General features: G+C 52.3%; 4 protein-coding genes and 1 non-coding gene across 5 annotated transcripts; 3 read left to right on the top strand and 2 right to left on the bottom strand.

Annotated features, from left to right (window-relative positions):
• Positions 1-426: 426 nt before the first annotated feature.
• P152DRAFT_395990 (uncharacterized protein) lies at positions 427-1,293 on the top strand (the record flags this gene model as incomplete). Its single annotated transcript, XM_033676333.1, has 2 exons — positions 427-551; positions 606-1,293. 2 exons carry the CDS (start codon positions 427-429, stop codon positions 1,291-1,293), a joined length of 813 nt encoding a protein of 270 aa, XP_033534382.1.
• A 3,225-nt stretch (positions 1,294-4,518) lies between these two features.
• On the bottom strand, positions 4,519-7,377 carry P152DRAFT_325320 (uncharacterized protein). The gene is made up of 5 exons (XM_033675237.1): positions 6,673-7,377; positions 6,520-6,618; positions 6,398-6,465; positions 5,842-6,345; positions 4,519-5,776 (listed from the first exon to the last, which is right to left on the bottom strand). Exons 1-5 carry the CDS (start codon positions 7,047-7,049, stop codon positions 4,836-4,838), a joined length of 1,989 nt encoding a protein of 662 aa, XP_033534381.1. The 5' UTR covers positions 7,050-7,377; the 3' UTR covers positions 4,519-4,835.
• A 3,404-nt stretch (positions 7,378-10,781) lies between these two features.
• Positions 10,782-12,285, top strand: P152DRAFT_457944 (hypoxanthine guanine phosphoribosyltransferase). Its single transcript, XM_033679343.1, has 5 exons — positions 10,782-10,882; positions 11,001-11,107; positions 11,197-11,518; positions 11,570-11,682; positions 11,731-12,285. Exons 1-5 carry the CDS (start codon positions 10,850-10,852, stop codon positions 11,786-11,788), a joined length of 633 nt encoding a protein of 210 aa, XP_033534380.1. The 5' UTR covers positions 10,782-10,849; the 3' UTR covers positions 11,789-12,285.
• Positions 11,731-13,609, bottom strand: P152DRAFT_457943 (calcium-dependent phosphotriesterase). The gene is made up of 3 exons (XM_033679342.1): positions 13,373-13,609; positions 13,087-13,319; positions 11,731-13,033 (listed from the first exon to the last, which is right to left on the bottom strand). The coding sequence occupies exons 1-3, from the start codon at positions 13,394-13,396 to the stop codon at positions 12,133-12,135; spliced, it is 1,158 nt and encodes a 385-aa protein (XP_033534379.1). The 5' UTR covers positions 13,397-13,609; the 3' UTR covers positions 11,731-12,132.
• Positions 13,610-13,731: 122 nt separating this feature from the next.
• Positions 13,732-13,812, top strand: P152DRAFT_t33. Its single transcript has one exon. It is a non-coding gene; the product is annotated as a tRNA-Ala (tRNA).
• The last annotated feature ends 174 nt before the right edge of the window (positions 13,813-13,986 follow it).

Here is a 13,986-nt window from a genome sequence, read left to right as displayed (position 1 = left end):
TCGGGTTGAGCACGGCTTACACAGCCTCATCCCGCATCGCTAGCCCGGGCCCCGGGATGTGTTGGCGCCCATGCAGGGGATGTGGAACCAAAGGTGAGTCGACGATTAGGCGCCCCAGCCCTGTTTGGAAGGGTATATAAACCACCCCAGACCCCCACCGTTCGGTGCCTTCTGTTCTCCGCACGCCAGCAAGTCAAGTTAGAGCCAGCCGAAACCACTTGGTATTCTCACACAACACTGTGTGCAGAATCCAGCCGAGTCGCCAGAACGCCGATTTCCGTCCGACGAATCGCGATTCGCTGCGGGGGAACGTTCTGAAGGCTTCCGGAGCTCCATTCATGCCCTCCATCGCGTCAATCTAACTCTCCTCGTTCACTTTCCGCATCCCCCCTCTCGTCGCTCGTTACTCGTTCTCCTTCGCTCAAAATGTTCAAACGCTCTTTTCCCCCGAAAGATCGTTCGGGCAAGATCACCAAACCCACGAAGAGATCGATTAGCGGGACTGCGAAGAAGAAGATCATCGAGAAGGTGGACAGTCCGATGGAGGGAGGGTATGATCGTCCCGCTGCTGCCTACCGACGGAATCATTCTCACAACTCTCCCAGCGCCTCGCCGCCTCTCACCAGCGCCATCGTCACCATCGTCGTGGGACGAGACGAGCGACTGTTCGCCGCTCACGAAGACGTACTGAGTCACTCACCTTGGTTCACCGAGGTGTGTCGGGACCAGTTCTTCGAACCCAACTCTCGACGTATCTTCCTTCCCGACGAAGAACCCGAGGTTTTCTCCTGTATCCTCGAGTACCTGTACAAAGGTGACTACTACCCGCGGCTCGTCCACGACAAGCGGCGGAACACCTGGCTACTCGAGGGCGAAAACCTCGACCTTAAAACCGGCGGTCGCGGGGCCGTCGAGCCGACAATCTTCCATTCCGGCGTGGGCGACTTCATTCTCCGCGACACGGCCGTGTACTGTGCGGCGCATCGATACGGCCTCGACGAGCTCAAGAAAGTGGCTCTGCGCAAGCAGGGACTGCAGTCTGGCATCGAGGTCGCCATCATCCTGCGCAGCGCCCGGTACGCCTACGAGAACACGCCGGACACCGACTCGCGCCTGCGCGCTCACTACCTAGCACTGATCATCCGTTGCCGCAAGACCTTCAAGCGTAGTGGCACTATGCAGATGGAGATGGAGATGGGTGGCAAGCTGTTCTTTGATCTGTTCGTCGCCATGTGCAACCACATGGATGATTTGGAGGGGTTGTCCACTAAGGCGTCTCCCCGAACCATCTAACAATGTCGGTTTTCATATGTGCGATTCGGAGTAGGTCGGAGTCATGTTTGCTATTTCAGACCACCGAAACAGAAACCCTAGATTGGTCCCAACTGGTTTCGATGTTGGGCAACCCTCAGACCGCGAGAACCTCGAACCCGTGCCCAAGGCGTTTACCTGGATTTTTGCTTTGGCGGAACCCACTTCGCTATGGTCCTCGTTCCCCTTTCTTTCAGTCGACTGGATTGCTTATCCTTACCACGAGTTCCCTCAGACTGCCAACTTCATCACTCTGGTACCCTCGGCACCCCTGGAACCCCTCTCCTCGGAAACATTCTTCCCCGTCAATTATCGCGAGTGTTTTCCCCTGACCCTCTGGTCTCTCACTGGACTGAGAGTCCCCAGAGCCAGGATCCATAAATCCCCAAAAAACGGAACAAAAAAATCCATATCACGCAACTGAAATAAACAAACCGGACGTCTGCGACGACACCCGTCTCCTTTGTTTGGACCATTGCTGATCGCACCTCTACTTCCCAAATTGTCAATCAATTCCTTCCAGCCTGCTACTTCGGCTGCCACTACACCTACCTCCTTCACGCCATCAACACTCGTTTCTCGTTACCTTTCCTTTGTTCTAAACCCCCGCTAACACCCTCATCCGTACCACGCAGACATTCACGGTTTTCCTGCTTCTCCCCTCGTCAAGTAGTCATGGACGGCTCAGCTTAGTAACGGCGAAAGCGGAGGGGAGAAGGGAATCCCGTCTGTGTGGAGTGGGTGCGAGGATAGCGGGGATGGATGGAGGAGATAGAGAGTAGATGTTGTGGATTGTTAGGAGGCGGAAAATTGTTGAGAGGCGCGCGTAGAAGCGTATATCGTGCTAGGTAGAAAGAAATTCGGCCGCCTCAAAACTTCATGGTGCCATTTATTGCTTGTGAGCTGTGATTGTTTGCCGACCGTCTTTTGGAAGGCCGTCCAATCCCACGGGACTAAATGCTGCACCAAAGTGTCATAGTATTGACGCTCAGCTAATACTTTGGGCTTAGAAACATACAATACTTCCTATTGTTCTTCCTATTGTTCTTACATTTAGTTTTCGGAGCACTATGGCATGTCAAGGTCCTGAAAACCCGAAAAATAGCAGCGCCGGAGAAGGTAATATCCTAAGTATCACACACCTCTGATTTTATCCAGCATTCTTCTACCATTCTGCTGAAACCTAACCAGTCAATCAAATTAAGTAAGGATCTAGGTTCAGTCCTACCATTACGGCAATGAAGCCGGCGCTACACTGATACATAAGGTATATCCTCATCCACTCCCGTTTTTCATGAGTTACTCACCGCAGGTACATTTTAGGCGCTGTTCATCCGTTGTGATAGGTGACCGAACTTTCACTGCAAGCACTGAGTGCTGTTTGCTGTCTACACACGTTTAACGCCTTATATATCTTCCGATAGGCTCCCTTATCCTTCGCTCTAGTTTTCCATTCAATCTTGTCTTTTCCCCTCTCAAATTCTTATTCTACCTTATCTTGCACCAATCTTTCGCCTGGGTATTCCTATTAGTCTCTCTAGCAGCATGCCAGCAAAGTCGACATTAATCTTCAAGCGTGCCATTTGCTTGAAGGCTTTGAACGGAATCCAAATGAAACTTTTCAATACGAAAACGTATGAGGTGCGGGAATTTGTGGGTGACATTCCAGATTATGCGATCCTCCCTCATAACTCGATGTTCAGTTGGTATCAGGATGCCGCAGTGTGCTATGTCTATCTTTCCGACTATTGCAGTGAAGTCCCCTTCAACCTCGATCTTCCTGTGGAGCGCGATTCGTTGAAACATTGCAAGTGGTTCGGGGGAGGTTAGACTCTTCAGGAACTGATTGCACCTATAGATGTCATCTTCTACAACAGATCCTAGCACGATATCGGCGACAAATACGGAATGGTGAAAACACCCCAGGAGATCATGCATATCGACACGGCGCTTCTTCAAAGCCGAAATCAATTGTGAGATTCTAGCGTCGCTCAGAAGAGGTCCTGGGCAGCCAACAGGAGCACAAGAAGGCTTGAGGACCGGACCTCTTCTTTGCTCGGAATCTTCGAAGTCAATATACCGCTTATATATGGAGAAGGTAGCGAGGCTTTCAAGCGGCTCCAGGAATAAATTATTAGGAGTTCTTCCAATTATACAATATTTGACTGGAATGAGCCGGGGACGATATTACCCCAGTTTGCGCGGTTTATACTCAAAACCTACACCCCCGGCATGTTTGCAGTATCACCGGGCGCATTTCAGGACTCTGGGGATTTTATCCATGATCCGGATGCAAACAGGGCTTCGTTCGCTATTACAAGCCTACGTGTAGAGATAACGTTGCCGGTGCACCAAACAGCCGACGATGATCTGTATCTAGGCCTCCTAATCTCCTATGCATCAGAGGAAATGATATCAAGAGAAGGACCTTTATTGGGCCCTTTATCAGACAAGACCCGTCAAATGCCAGTGGTCTGCTGTTGAACTTCATTGACAAATCCGGACGAGACACTCAAATTCAGAAAGCACCATATCGGGAATCTAACCGGAGTGGAGAACGCACTTGTTGAAAGGAAGGCCCTTGTGATTTGTCCAACATGGTCCAAGGACAAACTGTGGAGGAAACCGAAGCTGGACGTACAACTCTTGTTAGAGTTTCCGCAAATTGCCCGCTCATTGGCCACGCCAACGAATTTTGGTCTTCGAAGAGGGGTGGAGAAACCAGTCAAGCCGACTTGGCACTTCCGAGCGAACGAGCCGCAACCACTTCCGGCAGACCACGCGGAGGCTTAGATGAGAGGGGCTTTATTGGTGACATTATTCAAGCCGTTGTACATGAGAAACAAGGTGTCATAACCGGGCGTCTCTCATCGCCTACGCGTTGGACTTGATACGCATATCCAGAAGTGGTCTCGAAACCCCAGAAGTTTATGGAATCGAAAGATGAGATGGGATTGATCTAAGAACTTCGCGCGATTGAAATCCCTGAGATTGTGAAGAGGAATAAGTCCAAGATTCTGAAAATTCTCCCCGCATACGCGGCTTCAACTCCGTGGGACTCGGTGCAACGGCCGCCGCAGCATAGGGTCGCCCCAAGTGGAAATGGACCCTACGTTGGGCAGCTAATCCCAGTTGGAGGCATCGGATTCGGATGGACAGCAGGAGAGGCCTCTTGAAGACCAAATAATTGAACTAAGACAGACAACTCTAAGATTTTCAGGGGGAGATACTAAAGAATAGAAGGGGAATGATGGCCTGACACAGTTCCTGCCGGTGACATTATCGTAAATACTTAGGTATGTCCAAGAACTCGGTATTAGTACATCCAAAGCCCTCATCCATGAGCGACAAAAATACAAACAGCCTCCTACCCTTGCCAAAACTACTGAACAATGAGCACAAAAGTCGAACGCCCCTTCACCAACATTGACATGAAAACGAAATGACCCTACCATGCACATAAATCCCCGAAGTTCACCTGATAAAAACGCTCATCTCCAACCTCTCCACCTACTTCACATCGTCTACACCCTCTTCCTCTTCGCCCCACCCCCAGGCTCCCCCTCATCCTCCCCCTCCCGCTCCACCGTCTCCGCCGGATTCAACAGACTATGCACATTGCTCGCCATACTGCTCCTCCTCGTCGGCGGCATGCTCCCTCCACCTGGCGGCTCCAAGCCCCCGCTGCTACCCGGCGCGCCGAACCCCTTAAAGTTGAACCGCGCGCCCGGCAACTGCCAGCTCGACCCGAACGGCGCGTCCATCGGCGGACCGTTGGGCCCGTCGCTAGTCAAGGAGAGCGTGGGTGGCGGCGTGACGTTGCGAGCGAGACTGGAGGTCGGGTTTGTGGAAGAGGGGCCGCGTGGGAGTTCATATTGCGCGAGGGTGGCTTGGATGGCGGAGTCGCCGACGGGGGCGCGGGAGGGGGAGGAGGGCCATTGGGTGGAGTTGGCGCCGGACGCGTACGGGGAGTGGGCGTGAGGTGGAAGGGGGGGCTGGGAGGACTGGGGTTGGCCGGCGAGGGAGGGGTTCCAGCCGTGGAGGCGGATGTCAGCGGATGTGTGGCGGCGGGGGAGGTTCGCGGGAGGAGAAGAGGAGGATGAGGTGGCGAGAGGGTGTTGTGTAGGGGGTGCCGGGGGTTGTAGAGGCACGTGCTGGGGGGTGCGGGCGGATGAGGGTGAGTACGTGTTGCTGGAGGAGCCGATGGAGCCGTAGCGACGCGGGGAGATGGCGAGGTGAGGCGCGAGAGGAGTGCGGAATGGAGACGGTCGGGGGATGGAAGCAGTGAGGGACCCGCGGCGCTGTTCAAGGATATCTTGCGGTAGCTGACGTGGGGATAGTGATTGGCCCGTGTCGTGGAGGCTGTTGAAGTATGTTTGTCGAGACGACGACAGGGGTTCTGGAGGCTCGTCAAAAGATCGAATCTGGTCGATCTGCCGGGCGATTTCCCGCTGCATCATGGTCACTGCCGCGTGTTAGCATATTGGATCTGACTCGCGTAGCACGTTCGTATCCGGGAAACAAAATTACCATCTTTGTGTACAGGATTCTCAGGATCGGGAATCATGTGGAGCAAATAGCTGGAAAGCTCATGGTTCCACTGTACACGAGTCAGAAATCGAACTTCAATTGTACTCGACACAAGAGCGGGGAAAGAACTGACTTGGTGGCACCGTAACAAGCCATCACTGACAAATTGATATCGCTGGTTAAGGTATGCGTAGCTGTCTTCGGTGCGGTTGGCACGATGCAGCAGCTCATACATAGTGTGATCCATCTGCTGTAATCGGGAATCGAGTGCATTTCCCATGGCTTGCGGATCTTGCATATGCTCCACACTGGCTTGGGCGCCAGGTGGTGGCGGCGCCACTTTCGGTGCAGTGGAAAACGAATCTCGATGGATCAGTGCATGCCTTGAAGCTCTGCGTTTGATCTCTCTCAATCCGACCAAATCGCCTCGTTTGAAGCTGCCATTCCCGTGCTTGAACTCCCACAATGGAGAATCGGGCTGGCCGGTGTGAAAGACATCGCTGACTGCTAAGAATTAGCAATACTATCGTCGGACCTGTTGCGAGCTTATGCATACCTTTATGGAATCCGTACATGTTCAGTTGGCGAACAAAGGATGAGATATTAGTGTGTTTGAAATAGGATCTGCCAATAAATAGTTAGCTTTGGACTGGTACATATCGCTGGCGATATACGTACGATAACACTTTGGAAAACTCGCTAGATGGCGACATGACAAAACTCTCATTTGTACTTGACCAGGAAATCAAATGTTGTATACTCGGATCTTCCAACATACTGGCATCCGTTAGTTGAGTTCACGGCCCTTCGTGGCAATTTGTCGGCACTCACTTGTATAGCTTATGAATAAATGCGGTCTGAACAACTTTAGGCTGCTGCGCAGCCGCGGCAGCACCTACTGGCAGAGAAGATGAGCCGTTCGTAGTGGGTGGTGTATCCAAAGCTGCCGCCGGAGACTCCGATTGACTTTGCGACGACTGCTGGTTCTGATTTTGGGAGGCCGCAGGTCGATCGCCATTTTGGCTATTGGCAGCTGGTGGTGGTCTCATTCTTTGGGAATCGTTCGAATTGGTCGGTGTGATATCCATTGGATCTCCTGGGGGAGTGAAGGACGACGAAGGTAAAATCGGTATTGACTTGTGTATCGGCCCGTGATTGTGATCCGTTGCGAAGGGGCTTCGGCGGATTGATTCTGCCGTTGAAGCCATCGTGTCGACCTTGCTTCTCAGCCGACTTGAAGCATGTAAATCCTGGACCTTGAAGGCTTCAAACACCAAATTTTTCAGACTTCCCCGGAATGTCCCAGCGCGCTAACGAGACACCAATCCCGACGTACTGAGGAGCAACTGCAGCAAGGGATGAATGCCCCAATAAAGAAAGAAATGTGCCACCGGTTTCAGATGGCCCGTTATATCATCGCAATGTCAAGGAAGGTAAGGGGAAGCCCGTTTGTCCCTGAGTCTGGCAGAACTATTCACGAGGTCGGGTCCAAGGAGTGTATATGACCTCGGAGATATTCGTTGGGCTCGATTTCCAAAGCTAACGCGATGCTAAGAAATTGGACGGTCGTAGATCATGACAGGACAGGCCGTGAGAAGGTCAAGAACAAAATGTGGAAGTCTTTGTTCACTGCAGCACCAATGGCGGTTTAGCTATGAGTACCCCAAATTGGTCGCTTGGAGAACGCTACATGTGCGAATAGATAAGATAGATTTCGCAGAGCAATGCTGGATGGCAAAGATATGCGTCGCGAAGATCGGCCGTGAATAGGAGTTCCAAGTCGGCGGAAAGGAGAACCGAAATCGTCAAGTGGTGGTCGCGGGGTCTTTGAACACGAATCACCCAAGCTGTCGCGACTAATGGATCAGTGCGCCAAACAAAGAACTCGATCGTGAGGGCTGGCGAAGAAGACGAGGAGAAGAGAAAGATGGAGCGAGGATCGGGGCAGGCTCATTGTAAAGCGCAAGTCTCGCAGGAAACGACGGTTTAGGAGACTTTGGGACAGTCTGGGTATATGGCGGACATGGATGTGAAGGTTTGAGAAGACTGTATTGAGTTTAGAATGGAGTTTCCATGTCGATTTACTGGCTTGCTGGGCTGCTGGCATCATGGTGGGTGGCTTTTGCTTAAGCTGGAGATGGAGAGTTCCGAGGCGGAAGAATGGTCAGTGCGGTGCTGCCCGTTAACGCATAAACGCAAGCGACGTGACGCCTCCCCCATCTCCAGGTTCCCCAAGTATCCTCCGTATCTCCTAACCTCCTAACCAGCTGCAGGAATCCAATCGAACCCCCCGAACGCCTCACTCCCTATTCGCTATATTCTCCCGCGAGAAGGATCGCAAAAATGCCATTCCGGAAATTGTTTCATGGGTCCTGACAGCCCAGAACCATGGCTCTTCCCTGCCCACGAGGTGTCCCAAATTCCTCGTTCAAGCCATATCATAAATAAGCCATTGTACAACGCTGGCATACCGCCGCAATCGGTCGGTTTCTCCAGTGACAGCTCGAGAGAGCCACTTTCTCCAGGGTCTATGGAACCGATCAGCAGCAGCCGAGCGCTCGACGCAATTCCAGAACGCCTGATTCAGAGGCGGTGGGGATGGCGGTTCCGCAAGTCTTGCTCTCCCTCCCGTTCCTTTGACATTTGGGAGTTGGGACCGTTTATCCCCTGGGCGCATCTGCGGGAGAGTCTTAGACTCTTCGTAGTAAATGCGCTCCCCCTAACTGAGACCTTGGCGGCTTGACATGGGTGATGGGATCCCCGGTTTGATGACAGGCAGCGGAACGGGTGCCCTAGCTCCTGGCCAGAGCTCCTTTTCCGCCTTCAACTCCAATGAAATGGAGGGCGAGATTTCCTGGGCAATGATAACGGCGCTTCCTGCCATAAGTTCGATAACGCTGTACAGCCGCAGGTGCTTTTCCAACGGCATATTTCTTAACTTGCTCGTCTGTGGAAACCTGCTGATTACTCCGGTCCATGTATAGTAGTGGCCTATGATTTGACACGTATCATTGACAATGCTTTTGTATTGACTCGAAAATGAACGACATTCCCATAGCCGAAATAGTGCCAGTAGTAGTGTCGTTAGCGTCACATGCCGCGACTGCTAAATTCCCACCACATTAAGCTCCATGATGCGATATGCTCATAGGAGCGCTGTTGACTGGATTTATTCCCAGCGGCACAGCTTTACATTCCCTTGGCACTCTAGGGAGGGAGCTTGCAAAGACTGGCCAACCGATAAATTGGCCCCAAAAATAGGCGCCGATCAATCTCAATATGAAGCAGTTGTCATGCCTAGGTACCTGTACCTCGAATACATGTTGCAGATTGAAAGATAAATCGCATCGGAATCCTTGGCGGTTGCGAACAGTGACAGGATATCAAGCCCGCTGATCAGCACGGTCAAAGAGTTGGTCAAAGCCATCGGCAGAGCGATCTCCGATTCCCGGTTCCTCTCACTGCCTCAAACTCAGCCGCCAGGCCACCTCAACCTTGGGGTCCATGGCTGATGGCTGATTCTGAACGTCCGAACTCGCGACGACGCGCCGCCAGAAGGCGTCCATTGCTCGTTCCGACGCGTGTGCTCAGTGCTGCCCAGGACGAAATTTCGCCGAATCCTGTGGCGACCGTTCCTACCGTCGCCGATTAATCTCATCGACAGGCATCTGAGTTCGGCAGAGGTCGTCGTCTATTTAGCATTTCCACGTTGGCTCTGTTCCTGGACGCAATTCGGCGCCCCTCAAACCCGGGGTCGCCATGAATGGGATCCCCAGCCGAAAAGGACGTGCCAACGCTGGGGGGGTGGGGATGGAAGCTTCTCCTTTCCCATAGCTGGAGGCGAGAAGAATCTCCGAGCGGTGTTCGCAGCTGAGTTGAAGCCATGATCGCTCCTGAAAATCCTGATCAGTTAGCGTATTTTCCTGGCTAGACTTCAACATCGGCGTCCGGTAGGCGGTATACAAGGTGCTCATAAGCCATAACAATCATGGATGAGGTCACATGCCCAGTCCCATGCCTAATGTACTTTTAATATCAAGCCCTAATCTACATCTCCTTGGACAGCTTACCATTAGTATGGAAGATGATTCTCGCAATCACATCCCAGCTGTATGCGAAATGCGCCTGTAAGGGGAAGTAACATCGCATGAATATTGCGCCGCACACGTGCTATTATACATACTACCAGTGGAGCGCCTTCTCGTGCAACGGATACAGGTCTGGTACCGAAACTGAGAGGGCGCTGTTCGTGGTTGCGAAGCATATGCAATCCCCTATGCATTGAGGGACATTGGTACACACTTGATGCATTGTCGATGATGTGCCCCATATCCACCCTCATGCGCGTGAGATGAAATTCTCGAGTCGTGTAACGGTGGTGGAAGCGTACAAACGAAATGAGATTGGCTTATTTCATCCTTATCTGCAATAAATGCTCTTGATATTGCATCTAGCTTGATACCTTACTTTCTACTAATATTGGGAATGGGCAAATGAAACCGAGATGGGAATGGCAATACCTGGCGATATGTAGGACATACAGACGGTAAATAGGGGAGCCTTGCCAATTTCCATGGAATCCCTCTATTCTGGTCAGCCCATGTTCCCATTTGGACGGCTGCACTCTGACTACAAGCAATGACGCAGTTCGACTCGTTCTTGCCATCCCTACGTTCATCGGTGCGATATAGGATGCGTCTTTCTGTTCATTCATCACCAGAACACCCACCCCAGGCGACTACGATTGAAGAAAACGGAGTGAGGTTGAAAGGGCTGAAATATGCTTCTTACATAACCTCAATTTTCAGTGGATTTGCCAGTATACTTTCCTGATCGAGCTTAGCGGTCCATCGGAGGGCTCCGCCGACAGAGAAATTCCAGTCATGATGAGTTAACGCCCACCGTAAAGTACAACATCAATTCTTTTTCTCTGGCAAAATACTTGCTTAAGCGCCTCTCTCTTCTCTCACTTTCGAATCCTTACTCCGAACGGTGGGAATCTCTCAAGATGGCCGAGAAGATCTACGTTACATATAATGAGGTTCATCTCCCCACTATCCACCCCTCCGCGTCGCTTCAGATAGCCGTATCTGGCGCTTCGAAGGCAGGCTAGTACCGGTAACATGAAGATGTGCTAATCACGCTATTCGGGCGTATAGGTCCACAAACTCTGTGCCCGTTCCGCAAAGGATATCCTCCATGAGTTCCAACCGACTCTCATGATCGCCATCGGTGGTGGAGGTTATGTGCCGGCACGGATCCTGCGGTATGTGAACATCCGCCCACAGCGTCCGAGTTTCTCTCGTTCCACCGTGATCTTCCTACAAAACCAGATGGCTGAGATGGTTCATATAGGTCCTTCCTCAAGCAGCCAGGCGCGCCGAACATCCCCATTCAAGCCATCGGCCTCTCCCTCTACGAGCAGCTAGGCGTCTCCGACAACCCGATCGAAACCCCCGGCACCAAAGTCACCCGCACACAATGGCTGGACCTGTCGTCCCTGAGCATGACGAGCCTAGTCGGGAAGAATATCCTTATCGTCGACGAGGTGGACGATACGCGCACGACGCTGGAGTACGCGGTTCGCGAGCTGGAGAAGGATGTGCAAGAGGCAAAAGAGCGGATGGGAAAAGAGGCGGAGGGAATGGAGACGCGGTGGGGGGTGTTTGTCCTGCATGTGGGTTGGGTTGACTCTGGAAACGTGTTGGCGGATGCTGATTGAATGTAGAACAAAGATAAAACTAAGAAAGGGACGCTCCCGACCGATATGATGAGTGGCGGACGGTACATGGCCGCGCGCACGGTGGGAGATGTGTGGATTTGTTATCCGTGGGAAGCGAAGTGAGTTTTCCGATTCCCCTGCGTGAAACACTACTGATTGGAATATAGGGATATTGAGGAGCACGACCGGTTGGCTGCGGAGGCCGAAGCCAAAGGCAAGAACTAGACAAAAGTGACCAATTGCATTGCAAGGGAGGTGTTTGGCGATTCGGTGGGAACGGTGTGTATTATCAATAAAGAGTGCTTAGACACGGCCTTGATATGTCCAGGAAGCGATTGGCGAGTGAGTATCGAATGGGGGATCGGTCCGCTGCATAGAGTATTACACTATTCCTAGAGAGGGGATGATTACCCACTTGGGACTTCAAATTATGTCAAAAGGTGATAACAAGGAGCGAACCATTTTAACATTACCCTTTAGAGCCGCCCACCCACAGTTCCACTGGCCATTACCTATTGCTGCCCACCCAGGATATCTCCACCTGCCATCCAACCCGACTCGACGAGACATCACTCCCTCCAGACCAAAATCCCCTTCTCATAAAGCCCGGCCACAATCCCGATCTTCTCCCTCACGTCCCTCACCGCCGTCGTCGATGTCCCATACTCATTCCCCAAATACAACAGCCTCAGCACCCCCTCTGCATTTCCATCCCACTCCGCCACCCCGCTCGCCGCCCTCGGCCGCTCTTTCACATCCAGCCCCTCCCCCGTCCCTTCGAAGTCATACCTATGATTCTCCCTCGCCACCGTCCCCAACGCCATCGGGAACGGATGCCCCGCGATTAGCAGCTTCCCGTCGCCGTCCATGCTGAGGTTGTCGGTGAAGAAACCCGCCCGGATGGTCTGCTGCAGGGTCAGGGCATGGGTGGCCGCGTCGACGGAGTAGAGATATACGCCGGGGAAGGTGGTCGACGCGACTGCGAGGGTCGTCGCGTTGAACATGACGATTCCGTTCGCAAAGGGGGCGCGGGCGACGGTGCGGAAGGCGTTGGTGGCGAGGTTTACGTACGTCACTGTGCCGCCGGGGAGGGCGAGGTAGGTCTCAAGGAGGTTGAGCGGGCGGCTGTACTCGGGTTTGAAGTAGTGGTCGTTGGTGATGTACAGTTCGTTTTCATTCAACGCGACGAGGTTGTTGGGCGCGTTCAGGAGCGGGTGCGAGATGCTACGCTTCAGCACGGCGCGATGCTGCTGGGGTTGGTATTGGAAGACCTCTATAGTGGGGCCGTCGGCGTCGTGGTTGACGAAGAAGAGCGTGTTGGTGGGCTTGTGGAGTTCAACCCCCAGAGCGTGGATAACTTTGTCGTACTGGTGGAGCTCAATGGGATACAAACCATTGCTCTCGCCCGCGGTGTCCGTATAATCGTAATGGTACAGCCGACCCGAAATGTTTGGCGTAATGAATATCCCCTACACCCAGTGAATGAGGGTTGTGCGTCTCTGATTCAAGCAACCATATTTACCAGGACGGTATTCCAGCGATCCCGTCCGGGGTCACAGCTCAAGATCGCATACTTGTGCTCCGGAACCATGATCACGTCCTCGCAATTCCGTAATACATTCTCGAACTCGATCGTCTTTGCCGCGAACTGATCCACCTCGATCATTTTTCCCGGGACATTGTCCAGAATGATGCGAACGGTCTGATACCGCCCCACAATGGACGGATAAAACGCTGCCGCTATAGCGAGCAGGGCCTGACTTCTATGAGATTGAGGTCTCCGAGATACGGCAAAAAACATGGACTTACAGCAACAGTCTGGTACCAAGACATAATTAAGTAACCCAGCTTTTGTTTCCCGATTGATGAAACGGCGAGAAGTTGAAGTTGAAGTCTCACGGCATCAGTCGGATGTCAGCGCAGAGAATGAGCATGCACGGTGCGGGTCGTGCTGAACTATGCATGTTGCATAAATCAGATTCATTCTGGATTCCATTACAGAGCCGAGGAGCAAGGATACGGCAGGATGAATTCCTTGTAAGATATTCCACACCTACAGGTAAGCAAATACGGTCCTACCTATCAGCATGATACTGATCTTTCATGCTTTGATATACCCGAATCCGCACTAACCACCTATTCAATCTTAGGTACATTTTATTTATTCTGGGTAAATGGCGCAGTGGTAGCGCGTTCGCTTTGCATCTCTAGCTTGCGAAAGGTCCGGGGTTCAATCCCCTGTTTATCCATTATGATTTTTCTTTTTGATTTAATTTTGGCAATTTGGGGTTGACATATGGGGGGCAGATAGATTTTTTTGGATAATGATCAAGAGGCATGAAGAGGGCAGAAAGATGGGCGGTTGTGGAAATAGGCGTTGCCATGAGCCCATGCTGGAATATCGTGATTAGAGGGGAATGTCC

Source organism: Eremomyces bilateralis (assembly GCF_010015585.1).
Source record: "Eremomyces bilateralis CBS 781.70 unplaced genomic scaffold P152scaffold_8, whole genome shotgun sequence".
Lineage (NCBI taxonomy): Eukaryota > Fungi > Ascomycota > Dothideomycetes > Eremomycetales > Eremomycetaceae > Eremomyces > Eremomyces bilateralis.
Note: the sequence above shows the minus strand (reverse complement) of the source record. Positions and strands in the feature narration are given on the sequence as shown.

Coding starts and splice junctions, on each gene's coding strand:
- P152DRAFT_457943 (XM_033679342.1), bottom strand. CDS start 13,396: ATGTCTTGGTACCAGACTGTTGCT. Junction 13,320..13,372: donor CTTGGTACCAGACTGTTGCT/GTAAGTCCATGT, acceptor CATAGAAGTCAG/GCCCTGCTCGCTATAGCGGC. Junction 13,034..13,086: donor GATCGCTGGAATACCGTCCT/GGTAAATATGGT, acceptor TCACTGGGTGTA/GGGGATATTCATTACGCCAA.
- P152DRAFT_325320 (XM_033675237.1), bottom strand. CDS start 7,049: ATGGCTTCAACGGCAGAATCAATCCGCCGAAGCCCCTTCGCAACGGAT. Junction 6,619..6,672: donor TTTATTCATAAGCTATACAA/GTGAGTGCCGAC, acceptor AACGGATGCCAG/TATGTTGGAAGATCCGAGTA. Junction 6,346..6,397: donor CATGTACGGATTCCATAAAG/GTATGCATAAGC, acceptor AATTCTTAGCAG/TCAGCGATGTCTTTCACACC.
- P152DRAFT_457944 (XM_033679343.1), top strand. CDS start 10,850: ATGGCCGAGAAGATCTACGTTACATATAATGAG. Junction 11,108..11,196: donor GTGCCGGCACGGATCCTGCG/GTATGTGAACAT, acceptor TGGTTCATATAG/GTCCTTCCTCAAGCAGCCAG. Junction 11,519..11,569: donor GGGGGGTGTTTGTCCTGCAT/GTGGGTTGGGTT, acceptor GATTGAATGTAG/AACAAAGATAAAACTAAGAA.